Source organism: Schistocerca serialis, chromosome 5, assembly GCF_023864345.2.
Source record: "Schistocerca serialis cubense isolate TAMUIC-IGC-003099 chromosome 5, iqSchSeri2.2, whole genome shotgun sequence".
NCBI classification, from domain to species: Eukaryota; Metazoa; Arthropoda; class Insecta; order Orthoptera; family Acrididae; genus Schistocerca; species Schistocerca serialis.
In genome coordinates this window covers 82639203-82656824 of record NC_064642.1, presented here as the reverse complement: position 1 = coordinate 82656824, position 17622 = coordinate 82639203, and the positions used below count along the sequence as shown (strand labels likewise).

Here is a 17622-nt window from a genome sequence, read left to right as displayed (position 1 = left end):
CGAGGTACTGGCAGAGGTTAAGCTGTGAGTACCGGGCGTGAGTCGTGCTTCGGTAGCTCAGATGGTAGAGCACTTGCCCGCGAAAGGCAAAGGTCCCGAGTTCGAGTCTCGGTCAGGTACACAGTTTTAATCTGCCAGGACGTTTCATGTATTTCTTTGTTTATTTAACTAGGGAATTTTATCAGTTTATTGCAGGGGGCCATAGAACTCGGTGTTCACGAGACTGAGTAAATTTCAGAGGGATTCATTTCAATATAGGTATTACACACTAGTTTTCCAGATTAAGTTGTTTAATTTTTCTTTGGATTACAGTAAAACTGATGAAGCACACCGTTTTCTCAGTAACACATTACACACTAAATGTCAGTAAGACAAACATGACGCATTGTATATCCATTTATAAACACAAATAATTTAATATAATTAAAAGAATGTTACAATGTATGGCACATCTGTTAGATATTTTTTCTTAACTGTGGTAATAATTAATAATATATTGATTAATTAGGTTACAATATTTTTCCGAACTTAAGGTCACAGTGGAGATTGGGAGTTTATTTAAAACGTCGCAGTCAGCAGTATCAGGAGCGAGGGCTCGGTAAAACTTCCGAGTCAGTCACACTTGATGCAGCGAAATAAGAAGAAATGTCACATCTTCAGATAGTGTTCGAAGCTGTGAAATGTTATAGCAGCCAACTATGTAGAGAGTTATATTTTGAGATTGATTCGATTTAGTGTTGGAGAAGCTTAGTTTACTTTTGTTATGTTTAATTTTTTATCTCGTCTTCACTACCTGTGTGTGATATAGCATCCGAGTCATTGTCTGTTTTTGTATCTGTGTCGTGTACTATGTACTGCTGATGTGTCACATGTGTATCCTGTCTTATTCTAGCTTACGATCTTTCCTGTTTATATGCCACTTTTAGTGCTCGCCATAGTTCGTCTGTGATGTTGCTTATAGAGTTCCTGTCAGCGTGTCTGCATGCTAACAGTCCTATTCCCTGATTCGCTAAAGTCGATCTGATATATCCTCGGGTGCCACAGATGAGCACACGACAGCTTGTTTTAGCCCAAACCTGCGGAGAGGCACAGGATACGAGCGGTGGCCCATGAGAAAGTTCACCAAGCCTTGTGTTGGATTTATGTACTTCAGATTCATCCACTCTTGGATACTGGGGAAGAAAGAAGAGACTCGTCTTCCCTTATCAGTTGTGTGGCATTCTCTCTGCCATAAATAACTTCTTCGCTTGTTTAATTTCCGTTTATCGGTAACGTCTTGTCCAGCCAGTAGGCTGCTGCTTTGTAGCGAAAACTTCCATTACCACACGCAGTGCCTCAATCGAGATCGTGCAGAAAGCCCCCGAGATTCTGAAAAGATCACTCCTCTGGCCGTGCCTCACAATGGTTTCGTGCGTACCTAAGCATAATCGGTGTGCCCAAGCACTAGCTGCAAAACAAGTTATTGACTCAAAGAAATGATAGAAACGATTGCGCTAAGTTTTTGCATATTGCAGCGTGAATTGCAATGATGGCAAGGACCTAAGTAGTGCGTGGGAGGGGTGCGGATGTTGTTGGAATTCCAGCAATTGTCTATGGCATTTCCATAAAACGTCATGGAAACACTATGGATTTCGCACTGAAGGTAAACTTGAGTTCTTTCAAGCAGCGGCTCATATTTCCCGGAGACAATCGTGCGACACGTGTACTCCGTAACACTAGCCGTCTGGAAGTGTTCTTACTCGACCTCGAATGCCGCTGGCCGTTTCTTCGACGGTTGGATTCAAAGCATCTCCTTCATTCAGCTTCACCCACGTCGCCAGCCCACTTAGTTTCTGAAGGCACACTCCCCTTTCATTCTTAATACAAGAACTACTAAAGAACTTGTCTCTTTCAGGTTTCCTAGGAAGTGATACGTTCGTATCAATATTTTGTAAGTTAGCGTCGGTGCTTTGTTTTGGGTGCATGGAGATTCCAAGGTTAAGTTTTTCATGTGCCCGTTTGAAGACGGAGCGCTAGCGCGGTAAGGGAACTGTGCTTGAGGAAGTACAATGGCCACATATTCTCCTTGCAGCAGCGAGTACATCATTATACCCCACGTACAGCAGCGATTGCCATCTTGGAAAGGTGGCAAGTTCTCGCAGTTTGGAGTTGGCTGTGTGGCTGGTAGCCAAATACAAATTCTTCGGTTCTCCCGTTACATTTCCATTGCTGCTCTGAAACATTTCCACGCGGCGGATTCAGGTCCTCATCCGGTCCCGAAAGCAGTCCACTATGATGTACCTGCTGTGAGATCGTTGTGGCGGACTTCATCATTCATGAAACTTCCTGGCAGATTAAAACTGTGTGCCGTACGCAGACTCGAATTCGGGACCTTTGCCTTTCGCGGGCAAGTGCTCTACCAACTGACCTACCCAAGCACGGCTTACAGTTTTAATCTGCCAGGAAGTTTCATATCACCACACACTGCGCTGTAGAGTGAAAATCTCATGCTGGAAACATCCCCCAGGCTGTGGCTAAGCCATGTCTCCGCAATATTCTTTCTTCCAGGAGTGCTAGTTCTGCAAGGTTCACAGAAGAGCTTCTGTGAAGTTTAGAAGGTAGGAGACGAGGCACTGGCGGAATTAAAGCTGTGGGGACGGAGCCTGAGAAGTGCTTGGTATACGATTTAGTCGCTTAAGGCAAAAGTCCCGAGTTCAAATCTCGGTCCAGCACACTGTTTTAATCTTCTAGGAATTTTCATATCAGCGCACACTCCGCTGCAGAGTGAAAATTTCATTCTGGAATCATCATTCATATAGGGCTCTGCCTGCTTATGTTACGTCTTGACGGAGGTTAGCTGTACCAAAGGAAATGTGTGGGTAGCTCTTGATGGTGATCGTGAGACATCTGATGCCCCATAATTTGCATTCGGCGAAAATTGGTTCTGTGTTTGATGTTTATAAATCAGGTGCCAACTATTGTAGTATAATACGTTAAATTAATGTGTCATTTTTAATAAGATTCCAAAGGGAGTGCCAGCATTAATCAGTGAGCTCATGTGATTTATTTTTAATTTAATCTATACATATTGCATCCTTTGTTGGGATCTTTCCGCTAAGTCCACTGTTTTGATGTGGCTGAGGTGGTTGTTAAATGTGGTAAAGTTGTTATGGTGGCTTTTGAAGATTCCCCAGCTGTGGGTCCCTAGGTATTAGCTGTCAGTCGGTTTAAATGTGTAAAAGTGGACCAAGGTGACCGTGTAGTCAACTGAGTTACTGGAACACTGATATCATATACTGATTTATGCCCTTGATTTATAAAAAGTAGCAACTTGCTTCCTTCGGTTAAATTATATGCAATCCTGTTAAGAGTTTTTGAATTTGTAGTAATATAGTTTGTTTCTGTTTGAGAGCTCAAAATCCTAATTGTTTCATTAGACCTGTCTAAGTCTGATGGGAAGGCCTATTGAGACCTATGGCGAATGTAAATATTTTATCGGCTTCTAAACTAAATTTTTCAGGATCTCTTTCATTTCCTCCTTCGGCTGATGGACTGCTGTTTTGGTATTCTTATTATGTTGTGGATTGTAATTTAAATCTTGTTACTGGAATTCAGGTTACTTATTCTGAATTAATTTAATGCCGGGGCACAGTGACCTTTCAATGGAAAGTATTTTGACATTTCATGCGATTTACTTATCTTACTGTTGTTTCATTTATTAATCAAATTTGCTCAACTTGCCAGCATATACCTTATCTAAAATTGTTGGTGTGAAATAAATTGAGAAATGTTATTTTGCTGAGTGTGGGCTTGGCAGCTTACCATTTTCGGATCCCCGTGTCCATACCATTTTAGTAAGATTTATTGTCTTTCTAATGTACTTGACCTTGCTCTCACTTCCTGTCTCTTAGAAGCGACCACTATACAAATCAGTCACTATGCGTCTGAGGGTTACGTGTCGCCAAATGTGCACCATGATGTTGCTGTGCTATCTACTGCTGTCATTGTATTGAGATTATGAATACGTAATATTGCCTCATTAGGCCATGTTCAGCTGTGTGTTAAAGACTCAGAGTCCCTAAATTCAGTCTCTAACACTAATTCTCAACAAGCATCTCCTCGCTTCTTGCTGAGTAACCCTAGCTCTCTAAACCGCTATTCGAATTTAATGCCCATGGCTCTGTGCCATGTGCCAGCACAGCAAATTATTAATTGTCTTCTCTTTATTTAGTTTACTGTGCATCCAGTTGGCGCCCTCGCCAAACTGTTTTTTGATATCGTTGTAAACTTGTATTTTTCTCTGCCTCGTGATGACTGGGTGTTGTGTGATATCCTTATGTTAGTGAGATTTAAGTAGTTCTAAGTCCTAGGGGACTGATGACCATAGATGTTAAGTCCCGTAGCGTTCAGAGCCATTTGAACCATTTTTTTAAAACTTACTATTTATAAATCATTTTAGTATTGTTACAATTGATTTTCAGGACATGTAATAGACTTGCTCTATTAAGCTCGTGCATTCCACGTTGACACAGAATGTTCTGCTACAGGGCACTGGGTTCTCGCACAGAAAAAGTCAGATTTAGAAATGGTGGTACAAAATTTTAATGTAACATATATTGCCAGAATACAAAGTGTACAGAATTTTGAAACGATTTACGCAATGTACAAGACGACGTCCGACGTGTCTCGTCGCCGGAGGGTGGATAACGGGACTCGGCTTCGGCGAGTGTCGTGCAGCTCTTCGGTGGAGCTCGGCTCTTCTCGGGACGCGTCGGCGCCGCGTTAAAGCAGCTCATTACCACCAACCACCTGCAAACCGAAAGACAGTCACCAATGGATTTTACACATTCGATAAGTAACCCACACCTTCATGCCTCTCTGTTTTACGGGAAGACTGTAAATTACAAGAAAAGTGGCTTTCAGCTGTTATCCACTGGACAATTAAACACGTGCTTTTATGCACGTCGGTGCATTGGCAATATCATCAAAGAGGTGTAACGTTAAAGTGTAGCAAACTACCGTAGTCGTTGCTCTCCCGTAGCAGACTTATGCAGCTGTTGTGTTCGGACACTGAATCGCTACATGCGTTCCTTTATCGCGTATGACCTATCAGACATTTGACGCAGCGGTGGTATATAAACACACACACACACACACAAATACACACACATTATTTAGCTCTCCAGGCGTTAAGGCACAGTAATCGGAATGTGAATTGTTTTCAGCAGCGTCTGGATTAAATGATTTCTTTAGAATGTGTGTGGATCGAGGAGCAAAGGTGAAGAAACAAGGATATAATAAAGGTTCATGAAACACCTTGTTGCTAGCGTTCTGCTGTCTCATCACAACTGCTAAGTAGTGTCGCTGTACAGTAGTGTAGCTTTTAGGAGTGATGTAGGGTTCAGTCCTTGATTGGCTGCCCAAAGTTCGTACGTCGTGGGGAATGTCGGCAACTTTTAGATTCACGGGACCAGCTAAGGAGATATTTTAATAAATAAGAAGCTATTCCGGTACACAAACCGCCGAAACTAAGTAGTTTCAGAAGGCTTTCAATAAGCACTGAAACACGACACATTTACTTGCACAGCTTCAAATGAAGTTGATGATAGCATGATTCCGAGACGAATAACAAACATTTAGAGTTTTGTAAATGAAGGAACCCGAAGTTTTCATGTAACACTATGAGTAGTGAACGTTAGATCTAGCCACAGCTTTAAAATATCTAGAAGTGATGCTGTAAAGTGATATAAAAGAGTTCGAAAGTATGAAATCAATAGATTACTCAGATTTGCTGTGAGAATTCTTAATGCGATCCTTCTATCAAGAATATCAGACACAATATCACTGCAACACATTCTAGTGTATCGCTTCAGTGTGCTGGCCCATCCTCAAATAGGCGTGATTGATAGGCGCACTGCTACGGCAGTAAAAGGTCGGCATAACCTAAGTACTTTGTTCTAGTGAAACCCTGTACTATCATAGATCCAGCATCTCACATACAAACCACAAGGATAACGTACAGAAATTATTTTTATCGCAGACATTTACTTCTGCCGTACGGCGCATAGCGGACGGTACATGCACTAACACTATAGATTTTTTTCCTATTCTATTCTGGATGAAGTAGAAAAGACGGATTAAGTACCTCTGTACGCGCCCTATTACCTCTGATCGTTTTCTTAACATCACTCAGCGTGATATACGTTCGTGACAGCATAATTGTCGCACAGTCATCATTAAATACAGTTTGTCTAAATCTACCCAACACGGTTTTCCAAGAACTACTCCGTCTTTCTTCCAAAGGATTCCGGTTTAAGCTCGACGATTAGTTCTGTTACAATTTCGTATTAGCTGTATAAATATTGGATAGTCTTAGCAAAACGTCTCTTAATTCATTCGACTTCTATATATCTTGCCTACCGTACACGGACTCCAAACACTGGAACAAGACACTAGATTCATGGTGCGACTTTCTTTACAAATGCATTACTTTCTTTCAGACCCCTTTCAACAAGCCTTACATTTGCCTTTCCGAAAATTTATTTTACACGGTCGTCTTATCTCATATCTCTTCTATTTTCCCTGAACGGTAACACGATGTGATGCGTTCAAGTAGTTCACCACTGATCTTGTAACTACCTACTACAGATTTTTTTACCTTCGTTTTGTGCATTAGTCCACATTTATCCGCATTAGAAAAGGGCTGCCATTCACGAGCCTAAGTGCAATTATTTTCAAAGTATTGTAGTGCTGCTGATCCTCTCTGATGAATTTGTACTTTGAAAACTCTTCGTTGAGTGACATCCGATGTTTTGTTCGCGCCTGTGGATTTTTTGTAGTCCAGTATAACGTAATGCCTCGATTCAGTCACATGTTCGAGAAGAGACTCCGTACTATGGAATCTCGGTTCGTGGTCAATGGTGTGATCCAGTACTGAACGCTTTTCTAACACAAAGTGTGGCTCTATGCAGGCATTACATATGGCAGACTGGGATTATCAATGTTACAAGTCCCATCGGCGAAGCACTGGAAGAACGTTTGCGGAGTTTATGTGGCGATGTTGATGAAATGTTACTGACGAACTGTGGTGGAGCCGGCAACTTACCGCCGCCGCCGCCGCCGCCGTTCCATCCGCCGCCGCCGCCGGACCAGCCACCGCTGCTGACCCTCCATCCGCCGCCACCCCCGTGTCCGCCGCCTCCGTATCCGCCGCCGCCGCCTCCGTAGCCTCCGCCTCCGAAGCCACCGCCTCCGAAGCCTCCCTTGCCGCCCCCTCCGAAACCACCACCACCTCCGTAGCCTCCGCCGCCACCGCCTCCGCTCAGCTTGATGATCTTGATGATGGTGGGGCCGCCGCCACCGCCGCCTCCGAAGCCGCCGCCGCCTCCGTGTCCACCGCCTCCGTAGCCACCTCCTCCGAAGCCACCTCCTCCGAAGCCACCACCTCCCTTACTGTAACCGCCCCCGCCGAAACTGCCCCCGCCAAAACCACCCCCTCCATAACCTCCGCCGCCACCACCTCTCCAGCCGCCGCCGCCTCCGCTGCTGATATACCCTGTAGCAAGAAAACAGAAGGTTGTAACAACGAAGAACCAACAGCTTAAATTGTATTTAAGTGATCTGTCGTGTACCACTAAGAATGGAAAGAAGCCTTCGAGTTTATACAGTACTGTAACATTCCTATCCCATGAATAGAACCAATTCTAATATTTTCTACCTGTTTTGTTTAAGTAATCATTTTGATTGTTTTCATACTATCCATCTTTTCCCGTATTGTCCTAGTCTTTGTATTTTTTCCTAAGTTCTACACCTTCTAAAATATTTCTGGGATATTCTAGCGATATCTTCGCTACTATTTTCCCTTCACCTGCTTCTGTCAGGCACACGTTAGCTATTCCTAGATGTCCCATTAACCTGCCCCCTCTTGTGACAGCTTTCTGCCGTATACTTCTTTCCTTTCTCACTTTGTACTTTGTCTATCCGCGTTATTTTTGCCATTCTTCGGTACCACGAGACTTCAAATGCTTTCAGTTTCTTCTCCTCTGGATTCCTGTACAACATTGCACAGTTATTGAGAGGTTAAGTTTTGTCCTGTAGCTTCGTAACATAATGACGCTATTGGAGAAGTCTGACAAATGAACCGCAGGATTATATCAGGCCTTTGAACTTCAAGATTCAAATTTTCACATTTTAAGACCTCTTGAATGGTCGCAACATTTTAAGACTCTTAAATGTGTCACATCAAGAGTGGTAAAAAAAAAGCGAAAGATTATTCCCGTCCTCTAGGCGGACAACTGGAGGAAGTGCCAATTCTAGCGTCAAATATGTGCTAAATGACACCATAGGGAACTATACTGATGTAGACTCTATTGAAAGGAACATCTACTTCTGTACGGTTTCTCCCTGAGGATTAATGAAAGTAAGTGGCCGAGAAGAACGTGGATATTAGATCTCAAAGAGAGAAGGACAGACAATAGTCTGCTATGGATGCTATAACCGCATGCGTGATAGGATGACTATAAAGGGATTCTATAAAAACAGGGCCGAGAAGGTAGAATGAAGTGAAACTTGAGAACAGATACGTTTCGACTGCTAAAGACATCCACACTTGGCACTTGGGAGAACTAACTAATTCGAATTTTGAGCATTGCCCATTATTCTGATGCCATTACTAGGTTCCACATATACATGATACAGAGAAGAGCGGTGCGCTACGTCACCGAATGCTTTAGTTGGTGCGAGAGAATTAGAAAGATGCTCATCAAAGTTTAGTAGCATTGCGCACCACGGGGATGTTCAGTATTAAAATAGCGAGAGTGCGCGTTCCCGGAAACAGACGTGCCATATAAAACTGACTCCTATGTACAACTCTCGAAATTAGCATGAAAGGAACATTAGAGAAATCTGAGCTCTTACGGGGGTTTCCCTACAGTCGTCAGCGAATTAAACAGAAAATGATGGAAATGGCAGTGCTACCGGATGAATTTTCTCCCACACACCTCAATGATGGTTCTGCAGCATGGATGCGGAAGGAAACTTGCGAGTCTAAAATCTGTGCAACTGATAGTAATCGATTTACCGAACGAATTTTATACAAGCTGCCTGAAGGAGGTACTAAAAGAATGCAAAGACACTTTAATCCCGAGAAGTAGTGCTGTAAGAAACTGCAACTTATTTTTGACGGGTCAGCAATTCGCAATATTATCTTTACAGGTTAGCAGCCGAGTTTTGAGGCGTCAAATGTAATCATGTGCAGCACTATTGCGAGTTAATTCACAAATGTAACAGTTTTTTCTAGCAACAACTATGTGGCTCGTTGGAGCTCTGTACCCAAAGTAGTGTGAGACTTCTTATGTGACCCTTAGCCGAGAAAACTGCGGTTTTGCCGTCGGTGTGTCACGGAATTCCCCTCTCCTCCCACAGTCTTCTACAAAGAAGACGTTCACTGATGATGTGCGTTTAGGTCGGACAGTTACCCGATATAACGCTATTGGTAACAAACATAAGAAAATAGATCACGATGAATGAAAAAACATTTCTCACATCGCTCGATCACCAGGTTAAGATGGAGTCCGCAGTTTGATCCAGTTTATGTTCTTTGCGAAATAAATGTGAGGAAGGTCCATGAAGGGGAACGATACCCTGTGAATGACCATATTAAGCTCCTTTCTGCCGTGCAGTGTAAAATTCAGGATTTATGGACTTTCCCAGTTGTGGCTGCACTTCGGAGGGTAAACACGTTTTCTGAATGCCTTTCTAAAAAGTAATTAATTTTTCTCGAACTACAGCAAGTAAACCGAGAAGCTTGATGTCCGCAGTCGACGGCTAACTGTCACAGTATCAGTAGTGGCATGTAACCAATGGCATTGATTCGAAGTCTCGTGTTCAGGAACTACGCTACCACCTATCCTACCTTTGCTGGTCAAATACCGGAGGTGAAAATTTCTTCCACCACCAAGAGGCTTGTTTCCGAGTAATACGTCATTCTACAGCGTGCGTTAGTGATCACGGCTGCGAAAGTGGGCGTTAGATTTACAATTTTGTCGTGATCGTTTCTCATTTCATAGATTAACTGCTTTAATGATTATTTACGTTACCACCTGCAATGTTTAAGTAGTTTTTCATTCAATTTCCCATTATAAAAAATTATCGGTTTAAATTTGATGTTCTTCACATACATCACAGATCGACATATTCTTATTACGGTAAGATCCTGGTGTAGACTTGATATTCTGATACCGAATAATTTTGCAAAGAAAAATTTCCACTATTGGGTGCTGCTGCGCTAGTTAGAGGCCTGTTGAAATCAATAACAAGCCACCCCCTCGTACAGATAGCAGCTTAACAACTATTCTTCAAACTTATTACTCGCTATGTTTACCTGAAGATGGCTGCTGATAAATTGGTCGAAACATTGCTTCAGCATTATGAAGCAGGAAACGACGTCTGCAACCGAGACAATACGCGTGAAATCATCTGCAGTCTCCTCTGGGAGCGGACACAGCTAGGGGCCCGACTGGCTTTGAACAGCGGGACGCGGGTGAACTCTAGTCTCGGGAATGATCGTGATGCGCCGTGTCCAGTGAAAGTGCCCGTCTGCGCGCCGCTGCGCATGCGCCTACGAGGGCCTGAGCGATAATAGGGACGTGTCGAATACCGACCCCTTCCTCCGGCTCGATGCGTCTTGAAAGCTTAAAAGGTCGGCTAACCCGATCAGGCAATCAATTTTCATTAAAGTGCGGGTAAAAGCGCAGGAGCGGAGCTTTAAGCTCTCTTCCCTCCACCGCCCCTATCTCCCACCCTACAACCCGCGTATCCGGGTATCTACCGTCTCTCACGAGAGAGCGCTCATCCCATCCCCCTCCCACACTGCTGCACTCCAACGATTTTTCTTTTCCCTCTTTTAGGAAGGCTGCCGGGTCCTGTCGGCGGGAAGATAAATGCCTCTGGTCGCGAAAGGCCGAACACGCTATGGGATCAGCAACTGTCGTCTCTGCGAAGTGGAACGGATGCTCTAAGATTCACGAACACGTTAGTATTGGTTTCTCAATAATTTTGTTAACTCACGAAGTGACTGGTTGACTTTATTAGATACGGAACTAGACAACCCCATATCTCACACCCAATGCTCACGTTACCTGCTTGCAGCTTTAGCGACCACCGAACGTCCAACTCCTCACTCTGATGTGACCAGTCTAGCCCAGCTTGCAGTGTTAATGACGATAGTTTGCTACCCGTCATTCCATGTTACGTAGGCATCATGAACCCAGTCAAGAAATTTGACTGAACAGCGTCATAAGTCGTATTACTACCTCCATTCACTGAAACTACGCAGAAAGAGATGTTGAAAAGCATGTGTCAACAGTCAAGAGCACAAAACGCAGTGCCAAAATAAAATTGGGGATCAGCTGGCACATCCGCTTACGACACACGCATCACATCCTACAAAAAACGTGAATCGGAAGAACATTTATATTACTGGTTGCGACGTTCCTCCCATGTTTTCTGACAGAAAACAGTGGGCTTTTCTTAAAGCATTTTTGCTTCAAATTCGTTTTTCTTAGCTCATGACTTCGGTGGCGCTGGCATTTCACTTTTTTGTTTCGTGTAAGGTCCTCTACAGTCACATGTGTGTTGACAGTATGTTGGTAGCACCGCAGCTGCTAGCTTCTTATGTTATGTAACAGACAATAAAACTGTTCACCTAGCATATGACGAGTACCACGAATTCTGTCACTGACTGAACCAAAAAATAAACAGGTACTAGGTGGGGAGTAAATTATTTCACATAGTCTATGTAAAATGGTAAAGCTATCATATCAGGCCCAGTTATCTTTCGTCTGTCGAACAATTTTGCATGATTTCCTTCTTCGCAATCATCTATCAACATGGTGTAACTTCGGTGTTCGTATGATTCTTAAAAGGAAAAACCGTACTGCAATCTCACGAAGTGACACTGTTTGGAAGTCAGTGTTTTAGCCTTCTCTCTGTCTTTATTTATTTCATTCATAAACAAGTGAAACTATCCCTTTACCGAAACACCGTAAAATTAAAAATTCTAATGATTTTCATCAGATATGAGGATAAAATTTTAGTTTCGAAGTCATTGAAGGCTTCTAGCAATGTTTACCTGGCGTTCATTTTAGTTTGATTCAGAATTTGTTAAATAAGGATCATTCTATATCGTTTAATTCAGTGAGATATTATTGGCTTACGCAGCAGCTTTCTAATACGGCTAAAGAACTATAGTTCGTACATCTGTATCGAACAACGAGTTTCATCCATTGATACGCCACATTTTCCTTCCCAGAGATTAATAATCTGGCATCTGTTTCCTGTCATACTTCCTAAGGAAGAATATTTTCCTACCTGTCTAAACACGCATTTTTATACAGACAATGATGCTACAAATCCCTTATGGAATCTAGTGGCATAGCCCGAAGACTAATTTTCGCAATCATGTGATTACACTATTTGAATATTTGAAACCATTCGTTCGAAAATAATGTAAAGGTCCTAAGTGAGTTAAACTGCAGTTTTTCTTCAAGTTGGAGTCCCGTACATCAATCCCGATTATTGGCGATACCGTAATCTACTCAGAGACAGCAAAATAGGAATTAATATTCAACTGTTAACATTTATAATCGATTAAATATCTTGGAAAGGACAAAGTGGCAGACCAGAATCATACAACAGTGAAAGAGTCTGACGGAAAGCTAGCATAATTGTGATTAATTTTCCAGTTGAGCGCAAGAATGTTTCAAAGGCACAAAATTAGATAAAGACATAGCGTGTGCGTCTTACAACACACCTCAGTGTATTAAAATAGGCGTCAAGTAAAAGAAAGTAACGTATGGCATTGTTGACAGCGAGAAGACGAGGAGAAGGTGAAGTGTCTGTTTCCTTGGCACACAATGATCCCTTACTTGCGGTAAAAGGAATCGTGTCTTACATGTATCTGTTGAGTTTGGATGTCTGGAATGGGTGTGTGTATACTCTGATGTCATTTCTGTGTTGTATACATAAGTAAGAAGCGTGAAACCTGATGCCAGCGCTTAGCCTACTTCTCGCGAATGGCACCTTGGAGGCCGCCGAGTTTATCGAATGGGTCATGAAAAAAAAAAAATTATACAGGAACCTCCATTTACCGGACGAATATTGGCGACGACAAAATATTCCAACACAGAGATTCAAACCTCCTTGTCCGACTCGCACGTCACCAAGCAGCCGTTAGAAATCGCCGTTACAAAGGAGAGCAGATAGTTCTGCTTGAAAGTGTGATTACGCGATAATGTGAGCGTCCAACATAAAGTTTGGGGAAGAGTCATATGTTTCTTCAGTTTGAGACGTAAAGTAATTCTCTTCGACAACTCGCATATGTATTGTGTCAGGGATGGTACGTATTGTTTACTCTTGTAAAAATTCGATGAGCTGCAAACTGTTGGAATGTCGTAGAAGTATGCCCGTTTCCCATATATTTATCTTCACCATGACTGTCAGTTCTGGCCCCTTCAGAAGACGATATAACTAATGATTGCAGCTAGAATCCATAATCACAAACATTACTAGCCAACTCATGTGCAATTGCAGTGTTAATCATACATCAATTTTGCATTCGACATACTGTGTCGATTCAGTGGGGGGCAGACTACTTCCGTTCATTTAGATACTGACAACAGTTTTCGTATACATAGGAAAATCTACACGCTATCCTTCCTTCTCTTCCTCCCCCCCCCCCCCCCTGCCCCTCACCAGGACCCATCACAACACACTATATCACCAATCCCAGTGTCAAAAGCTGCACACAACCCCATCTCTTCTGCAACACATCAACCACATCAACAACACATCAGCACAGCCTACTACGAGCAGCTGCAGAAACGCTCATTTCTGATGGAGAAGTACCTACGAAACGAACAATTCAATGTCCACCCAATTTGGCGACCGAACTCTGTGACAGATCAGACATCTGTTAGACCATTTCTAATACTTGATCACACAAACCACATAGCGCCTCGAGCTGTGCACAAGATGCAGATCGAACACAAAACACGCACGCGTACACGAACTGCAGTACTCACCTCCCAGCGCCTCGGAGCTGATCACAAGGACCAGCGCTGCCACACACAGCCCCTGAAACAAACAGCACAACAATCTCTCAGTCTCAGATCACAGATGTGGCTGTCTGCCGAAAACTCACCATTTTCGTTACTATGACAATAGCAATTATTAACATTTGTGCGTGTGTTGATAAATCATTTGCCTTCAAAAAGGACTAAAGGGAACACAGTAAATGTTGAAACAGCTTTTGACAAATATGGTCGAAACATATTCTTTCAAATTTTAAAGGCACGGATATCATTACAAGGAGCGAAAAGTTTTCTACAACTTGTACAGATACAAGATCTGCATTCGTCTCCGCACGCAGACCAACTGTAGTACACCGTGTTACCAGACGTCTGTGATAGTGTAGTGTTGTAGGAACTGTGACCATGGTGTATTCGAACTCTGAAAAGGTGGAGATGATGCTCATCTATAACGAGTGTCGACGAAATGCAGCTGAAGACTGCAGGGTGTATACGGAACGGTACCCGGACAGAGAGCATCCAACGTGCCGCACATTGCAAAACATCTACCGCCAACTGTATGCAACAGGTATGGTCGTAGCACGCAAACGGGTCCGTAACAGGCCCGTCACAGGAGAAGCAGGTGCAGTTGGTGTGTTAGCTGCTGTTGCCATGAAACCACACATGAGTACACGGGACATTGCGAGGGCCGGTGGACTGAGTCAAAGTAATGTCATGCGCATACTGCATCGTCACCGCTTTCACCCGTTTCATGTGTCGCTACATCAGCAATTACATGGTGATGACTTTAATCATCGAGTGCAATTCTGTCAATGGGCATTAACAGAGAATGCGTTGCAGTTCTACCTGTTTACCGATGAAGCGTGTTTCACAAACCACGGGGCAGTGATTCTACGGAACATTCATTACTGGTCCGTGGACAATCCGCGCTGGCTCAGACAGGTAGAGCGACAGCGACCGTGGACTGCAAATGTATGGTGCGGAATCATTGGCGACCACCTCATTGGTCCTCACTTCATTGCAGGGGCCCAAACAGCTGCAACATACATCGCGTTTCTACAGAATGATCTGCCAACGTTACTCGAAAATGTCCCACTGGAAACGCGTCGACGTATGTGGTATCAGCATGATGGTGCACCTGCACATTCCGCAATTAACACTAGGCTGACCCTTGACAGGATGTTCGACGGGCGTTTCATAGGACGTGGAGGACGCATAAATTGGGCAGCCCGTTCTCCTGATCTTACACCTCTGGACTTCTTTCTGTGGGGTATGTTAAAGGAGAATGTGTACCGTGATGTGCCTACAACCCCAGAGAATATGAAACAACGAATTGTGGCAGCCTGCGGCGACATTACACCAGATGTACTGCGGCGTGTACGACATTCATTACGCCAGAGATTGCAATTGTGTGCAGCAAATGATGGCCACCACATTGAACATGTATTGGCCTGACATGTCGGGACACACTCTATTCCACTCCGTAATTGAAAACGGATACCACGTGTGTACGTGTACCTCACCCCTCATGGTAATGTACATGTGCGTCAGTGAAAAAGACCAATAAAAAGGTGTTAGCATGTGGACGTAATGTGCTGTTCCAGTCTCTTCTGTACCTAAGGTCCATCACCGTTCCCTTTGGATCCCTACGTAATTCGGTGCTCTCCGATACACACGATCGAACAGCGGAGGAGTGGTATTCGAGCGTCAACTTTAGGTTACAATATTTCCGGATGTAATTAACATTTTACTATGCAACAAACGGCACTGATTACGTATTTGTTTATATGTTCAGATGTGCTAACAAAACTAACGGGGTTCCATTTAAAAAAACGTAGGTTTGTGTTAAACAACGTACTTCCGCGCATTTTTTTATGGTTTGTATTAACCAATTACACTAGCCCCTCTCCTCACGTTCGGTCTGTGGAATCGATTCGTCAGTATTTGATGTGGTTTACGAAATATATCCAGCGGTAATGTTAGGTGACTCACCCTATATATATATATATATATATATATATATATATATATATATATATATATATATATATAAGTGAAATACAGGAAGACCTCCGGGTGATCGACGACTAGTGCAGAATCTTGAAGCTGACACTGACTGTTAATATAAGTGACGTATTGTGGACGAATAGGAAACGTGATCCATTACTTTTCCGTCATTTTATTAACAGCAAATTACTGTAAACAGTACGTACGGTAAAACATCTTGAAATAGCTGCTCTTAGGTACCTAAAGTGAAATGAACATTTAAAACTAGTCGTAGGATAACGATTATGTCAGATTGAGGTTCATTGGAAGAATCTTAGGGGAACGTAGTACATCCAAGAAAGATGTGATTTACAAAACAATAGTCCGCGGATTCTTCCCCAGTCGCGGAGTCTCAGTGGACGGAGTTGTGGGAACAGATAGAGAAAATACAACTAGGACAGACCCGTTTCGTAAAGGAATCGTTTAGTTAGCATGAACGGACATGTTCAACAAACTCCAGTGGCGGATATTGATAGGGAACTTTACTATGTAATCGTTGTGTTGGCAGAAGAGCCAGCACCGTGTTACCAGAGGAGGCCGAAATGCACGCGTTTTTTACCTCACGCAGGCTGGCGTGAGGAGGGAAGGACTATACTGACGTGAGGTCTGGAACATGACAAGGAATTAGAATTCAGAAAGCGGACGTAATTATTTTGACACTAATTAATGATGAACGTCGCTCTTGACGGTACATGATTCACAATATTATCAGATCAGAATACATTTTTGAAGAACATGGCGCCTTGCTAGGTCGTAGCAAATGACGTAGCTGAAGGCTATGCTAAGCTGTCGTCTCTGTAAATGAGAGCGTATGTAGACAGTGAACCATCGTTAGCAAAGTCGGCTGCCCAACTGGGGCGAGTGCTAGGGAGTCTGACTAGACTAGACCTGCCTTGTGGCGGCGCTCGGTCTGCAATCACTCATAGTGGCGACACGCGGGTCCGACGTATACTAACGGACCGCGGCCGTTTTAAAGGCAAGTGTGGTGTCTGGCGGTGACAGCACACTAATACCGAGTTGGTACGTTCCAAGAAGAGACGGACAATGTGTTACTTTGTCCCGCATAAGTCTCACGAAATTATCACGACGAGGAGATGAGAGAAACATTGAAGCTTACAGTATTACTCGCCCTATCCAGAAACCGAAAAGGAACAGGGTACAGTACCCTCCGTAGGTGTAGTTAGCGATCGCACGCAGCCGGGCTTCGAACTACGAATGTCGAAAACCGCTACCCCGCTCAGCCACAGCGGCTGATGCTTACCTTCATGTCTGCGTCTGTTGTGATGGGACTCGTGCCTCTGCCAGCGGCTGGCGGCGCTTTTATAGGCGCCGGAGAGAGCAGCCGCGGACCCCTGAATGAAAAGTGAAGGTGCACAGTGGAGCTTCCCCCCCCCCCCTCCCCCTCCACGCACTCTCGCTCTCGGCGGGCCACGACGCCGCGGGCACTGCAGACGCGCCGGCTCGCGGGTCAGCGCCAGGTCGATCCTCCTGCCCGCCGAGCACTTTTCGC

At 43.8% G+C, this 17622-nt stretch overlaps 1 protein-coding gene across 1 annotated transcript; it reads right to left on the bottom strand.

Moving 5' to 3' along the window:
- Window positions 1–4557: 4557 nt before the first annotated feature.
- On the bottom strand, window positions 4558–17391 carry LOC126481400 (acanthoscurrin-2-like). The gene is made up of 4 exons (XM_050105130.1): window positions 17374–17391; window positions 14061–14112; window positions 7088–7534; window positions 4558–4788 (listed from the first exon to the last, which is right to left on the bottom strand). Exons 1-4 carry the CDS (start codon window positions 17377–17379, stop codon window positions 4775–4777), a joined length of 519 nt encoding a protein of 172 aa, XP_049961087.1. The 5' UTR covers window positions 17380–17391; the 3' UTR covers window positions 4558–4774.
- Window positions 17392–17622: the final 231 nt, after the last annotated feature.